General features: G+C 38.8%; 1 protein-coding gene across 1 annotated transcript in view; it reads left to right on the top strand.

The window, feature by feature from the left end:
- The first annotated feature begins 294 nt into the window (after positions 1-294).
- The window catches only part of snx4 (sorting nexin 4), a 72,671-nt gene continuing 66,965 nt past the window's right edge, over positions 295-6,000 (top strand). The window contains exon 1 of the mRNA XM_073047544.1: positions 295-428. Coding sequence (XP_072903645.1) covers positions 297-428 — 132 coding nt within the window. The 5' untranslated portion in view covers positions 295-296. The remainder of the gene's footprint in view (positions 429-6,000) is intronic.

Raw genomic sequence — 6,000 nt, 5'->3', positions numbered from 1 at the left:
TCTCCTGCCTTCTTCCCCGATCCCTTCACGCCCTGAACAATCAACAATCTATCATCCTTTGCCTTAAACATACTCAATGACTTGACCTCCACGGCCGCCTGTGGCAACGAATTCCGGAGAGTACAGACACAAGGCCTCACTGGAAACAGCCTGACGGGTTACTTTGACCGTTTACTGGCTGGAGGGTGGACCCACGGCGGGATCTTTCCGCGGGCAGAGTGCGCTGTGCCTTTAAACGTGGACCGAGGAGCGAGGGCCGAGGACGGAGGCCGCGGCTGCGCAGTGCGGTGTGCTGGATGATGGCAGATCAGGTCGGGAGGCAGGAGGAAGAGGAGCAGGTGTCGGCGGGGAGCGACTGGGAGCCCCAGGCTGAGCCTGAGTTCCAGTCCAGTCAAGACGTAGATAGTCCCACCGGCAACCAAAGCACGGTATGGATGCGGGCGAGCTGCGGGGAAAGAGGGCGGCGTCGGGCCCTCCGGCAGCGGGCGCCGGGGCTTGGTGGTAGTCTCCGCCCGGGTCGAGGAGCAGCTCTGGGGGCGGACGCCGCTCCTAGAGGTGGGACTAAGCAGCTCCCTGGCGATTTAGGGGCATTCCTGTTTTTGCAGGCTTGGTTCAGACCGAAACGTTCCTCTCGAATCCCTGGGTGCACGCAGAGTATTTCACAGCTGCTGAGAGTGTTCAGCTACTTCGCTGCCACTTTGGAATTTGCGCTGAAATATCCCACGTAATTGTTGGTTTAGGTTGGAGGTCCTCAGGTTGTACACCGACACACCAACAGACAATCCAGGCTCCTTTCCCCATTGACTTGTCAGATGCACTGCTGTATTTGTGCTTCATTTTCACCCATCTTTAGCTGCCAGTTTTGCTTGTGGGTAGCAATTTGCTAATGTGCTGTACACTGAAACTCATTTGGTCCAGAACAATTTTCTGTTAACATTATTAGAACAAATGGGGCCTGCTTTTACTTTGTCTTGTGACGTGTGTCTTGGCAGACAAGAATGATAAATCAGGAATATTGATAAGTGAATATGGGCACAAGAGCCGGAGGTGTGTACGTTTTTGGTCCAGATTTCCTTGACAGTTCACAAAATGGGGTTGTTGTTCTGTCAGGTAGTTTCAACCATCAGGCTGTTGAACCAAAGGGATGACATCACTCAACTTCACTTGCCCCATCATTGAAATGTTCCCACCACCTGTGGACTCGCTCTCCAGGACTCTTCATCTCATGCTCTTAATATTTATTGCTTGCTTATTATTATAATTTCAATAGTTAAGTAGTTTGGGTGACTGCAAGGAATTGCAAAAGAGATTGTGAACTTTAATAATACCAGTGATGTAGATGGCTAAAAAGATGAAGACTGGGGAGCTTGGAAAAAGGTTTAACAAAAGCAAGATCTTTATGGTAGAAGTCTCAATGCCACATGTAACAAGTACAGAAGTAGGGTAACTAATATGTGGCTGCACAGGGATATCCGGGTGGGAAGCTTTTAGATTTGAGGCATTGGGACAGTTCATGGAGAAAGTAGAACAGGTATTAACTAGAGTGTTAGGATTGGAGCCAGTATTTTCTGGACTTGGGTGGTTGGTGTTTTGTGCTGTTAGTGAGGCGAAAGCAAGAAGTTTGAATCTCCAAGGAAATTTGGGAATGGCACGGTTGCGTAGTTGTTTGAACAGCGCTTTTCAGTACCAGCAGCCCGGGTTTATTTCCCTCTGCCGTCAGTAAGGAGTTTGTAAATTCTCCCTCTGACCACATGCGTTTCCTTTGCGTGCTCTGGTTCCCTCCCACAGCTCAAAGGGCAGGAAGGAATTCTGCACTATTCTGCACTGTCTCAGTAAATAAGAAAAAAATTGGGAAGGAACTCCCAAAGCAGGAATTAAAAGTTGGACAAATAGTAGACAAAAAAATAGGGGAAGCTAAGGCGAGTAGAAATTTGGGATCCAAGTACTGAAAGTAGTAGGTGTTGAATTGACAGGTACTATATCTAATACTCAGTGTATTTGCAGCAGGAAAGATGAATTAATGTTATGACCCTAATTCTATTTTGGAAAAGATGGGAGCTGAATGTTCAGTGATATTTGACTTTTAGAAAAGGTACAGGTGATGAGGCGGAATTGATAAAGGAAGAGCTCAATGTGATAAATTTTCTGGACTCTGCAGGTTATGATGTAGAACTATAAATCAGTTTGGAACAGAGTAAGAAATGGCAACGTTCATAATTGGCAGACATTATAAGTCTTCAAGTAGTAGTTTGCGATTTTGGGCGGGACAAATCAGTATAAATTAGGTATGCGTGATACAGTAACCATGAGAACTTTAATCCATGTACTGTATGTGGACTGAATTCATCAAATCAACAGTACTAAGGTGGAGGCTTAATTGGTGGAATATATACAAGATTGTTCTCTAGAGTAGTATGGTGAGGAACCAACTAAGAAGAATGCAATTTTGGAGTTTGTTTAGGTAGTGAGAAAAGCTTAATTGATAATCTTGTAATCAAACAGCTTTTTGAGGAAAGTAGGATATTGAGTTTGAAAGTGATGTAACTCCGTGCATAATTTGGGTCTTAAATCTTTATGAAGGAAAATATAAAGGCATGAGGTTGCCAACCTTAATAATGAAGAAATTTAAAGTTTCTTCCTTTGTCTTTAATTTCTCTTGCCAATCATAAATGAAGCATGTTTGGTTTTAAGATTAAAAGGATCTTTTGTTTTTGAAATTTGTCATTATTCCTTAAATGTGACTTAAGACCACTTTTTAATTCTTTTTCAATGTTTATTAATTTTCACATAGAAGAATACAGAGTACATGAGGATATATATTATGAATCAAAAAAAGATAGAATAGTTCCAAATACATTATATTTAAATGCAATTGCAGTACCCTACATTCATTATCAAATATGTACGTTAAATTGTAATTTGAATTGTAATAATTTTATTATAAAAAAAGAATCTAAACCCACTACCAAGATTGAAGCTGTTTGGGAAAGAAAGAAAGATGGAAAAAAATCCTTATCACATGGTGATTTATGTTATTAGCCAACATCTGTACTTTAACACCAAATCAAAGATTATGAATGTAGTTCAAAAATGATCCGCACAATGTTTGAAAGTGTTGGTTAGGATCAGAAATTGAACAACGGATCTTCTCTGAATTTAAGCATGACATAACATCACGTAACCATTGAGCATGAGTAGGCGGAACAACATCCTTCCATTTAAGCAACGCAGCCCTCCTAGCTATAAGAGAAATAAAAGCCAATATATGCCAATCAGATGCCTCCAAAGTTATGCTTTTGTCTCCAACAATACCAAACGGTGCAGTCAAAGGGTTAGGCTTAAAATTTACTTTAAAAAGTACAGAAAAAGTTTGGAATACTTCCAGTATTTTTCAAGACTCGGGCATGTCTGAAACATATGGATTAGTGAAGCCTCTCCATTGTTACATCTATTCAAATATGGAGATATATCTGGATAAAAACAAAATGGCTTGTCTTTGGACATGTGGGCCCTGTGTACCACTTTAAATTGTAGGAGGGAGTGGTGAGAACATAGTAATGAAGTGTTAAGCAATTTAAAAATTTCATTCCAAGTCTCCTCAGAAATTGAAATCTGTATATCTTGTTCCTAGGCATTTTCAATTTTGTCTAAAGGAGCCTCACTTATTACCAACAACATGCCATAAATATTGGATATTGAGCCTTTATAAAAAGGTTTCAAATTAGAAATTACATGTAATAAGTTCTTATCAGGACTCATAGGAAATGTATGTAATTGAGATTGCAGAAAGTCTCTGATTTGATATCGAAAAAATGGGTTTTTGGTAAAGCTATATTTAGCTGACAGTTGCTCAAACGAAAAGAGGCTTCTTCCACAAACAGATCCTGGAAGCATTTAATACCCAATCTATCCCATTCTTTAAAAACTACATTGGTCATAGAAGGTTTAAAAAAAAATTAGAAAAAATGGGACTAGAAAGAGAAAATCTCAATAAACCAAAGTATTTTCGAAATTATAACCAGATCCTCAAATAATGTTTAATTACCAAATTGTTAGTTAGTTTAAAAGTAAAGGAAGTGAGGATCCAAGAAGAGAAATAATAGAATTTTTTTTTAACAGAGTTAGCTTCTAAAGAGATCCATACTGGGCAGTCCTCACGATCAAAGTAATATGACCAAAACGTAAGATTTCGTATATTGACTGCCCAGTAATAAAACCTAAAATTTGGTAAAGCTAAACCTACATTCTTTTTAATTTTTTGAAAGTGAATTTTCAAAAAGTTCACTTTCATCGAGAATGTTTTTCTATATGTACGAAGATAGAATTGAATCGAGAATCAAAAAAGGACTTGAGAATAAAAACAAGTAAGGCCTGAGAAAGGTATATAAATTTAGGCAGGATATTCATTTTAATAAGAGTTAATTCTACCAATCAACAATAGAGAGAGGGGTGACCAGTTTGTAAGACCACTTTTTAATCAACTCTGCCACATCACCTTTTTCTAAAAGTCAAATAACAGAAATGACTATAAACCTGAGGATAGGGAGCATTGAAAAACTTGGCAAAGGAGAACTAAAAAGGAATTTGAAATATGAAAACAAACCAGTGATAATGAAAATAGATTGTGTGAAAAAAATGGAGTGGAACTAGGCCCTCAAGCATTTCATGCCTACTCCAATATTTAATAAGATTATTGCTGGTCTTAACTCCATTTCTGCACCTTTGCTTCATGCTCTCTCTTCAATTTATCAAATATTTATCCAATACCACTTTAAATAATTTTTATGATCCAACCTCTGAGGCAAACAATTCCAGAGGTTCTCCAGCAATTGCGAGAAGATATTTACATGAGTTTTAAATCGGTTAAATTACTATTTGTATTCTCCAAGATTCTCCCACTAGTGAAAATAGCCTAACATCTACTCTGTTAAGCATCTGTTGAGTCAAAGTTCAAAGTAAATTTTATTATCAATGTATGTATATGTCACCGTAAACAATCCTGAGATTCATTTTCCTGCGGGCATACTCAGCAAATCTATAGAATAGTAACTATAACAGAATCAGTGAAAGATCAACCAGGGTGTAGAAGACAAGAAACTGCAAATGCAAATATAAATAAATAGTAATAACTAACGAGAACGTTAGATAACAAGAAAGAGTCATTAAATTGAGATCATTGATTGTGGGAACATCTCAATGGATGGGCAATTAAGTGTAGTTATCCCCTTTTGTTCTGAAGCCCAATGGTTGTAGGGTAGTAATTGTTGTTGAACCTGGTGAGGCTCCTGTACCTTCTACCTGATGGCAGCAGTGAGAAAAGAGTATGGCCTAGCTGGTGGGGATCTTTAATGACGGTTGCAGCTTTCTTACAACAGCATTTCATGTAGATGTGCTCAATGGTTGGAATAATGCATATTTGAACAAGGTAACTCCTTGTTCTTTGAAACTCTAAGGAATAGTCCAAATTATTTCATCTCTTGGTAATAGCTCTTTCATTCCATGAATTAGCTGGTAAATGTGCTTTGTACTGCTTCCAATTTTGCTATTTTTTCTGGCTTGATAGGGACCAAATCTATTTCATGTGAGACTTCATTAGTACACTATACAATAACAACAAAGCCTACTTGTTTTTTTAATCTCCAATTCTTCTGCAATGAAGTCTAAAATAATGTTTGGCTTCCTAACTACTTGTTGGACCTGTCTGTTAGCTTTTGGTGTCTTAGATTCCTCTGTGCTTCACCAGCTTTGCCTTTTGATTTACTGAGCACATGACCATGTATTTCCCCACATGAAACTCCATTTGCTTGTCTTTTGCTCACTCACTTAGTTTATCCATATCCCATTGCAGAACCACAGCAGGGCTTTCTTCCTACTTTTGCATCAGCAGCAAATTTGGAAACCTTGTATGGTTCCTTTCTCCAGGTCAATAATGTAAATAACGAACAAATGCAGGGTCAAGAACTGATCTCTGTGGTACTTCACAAGTTACTGCATTCCTGT

The sequence above is a fragment of the Hemitrygon akajei genome, chromosome 5 (assembly GCF_048418815.1).
Source record: "Hemitrygon akajei chromosome 5, sHemAka1.3, whole genome shotgun sequence".
In the NCBI taxonomy this organism is placed as follows: Eukaryota; Metazoa; Chordata; class Chondrichthyes; order Myliobatiformes; family Dasyatidae; genus Hemitrygon; species Hemitrygon akajei.
Note: the sequence above shows the minus strand (reverse complement) of the source record. Positions and strands in the feature narration are given on the sequence as shown.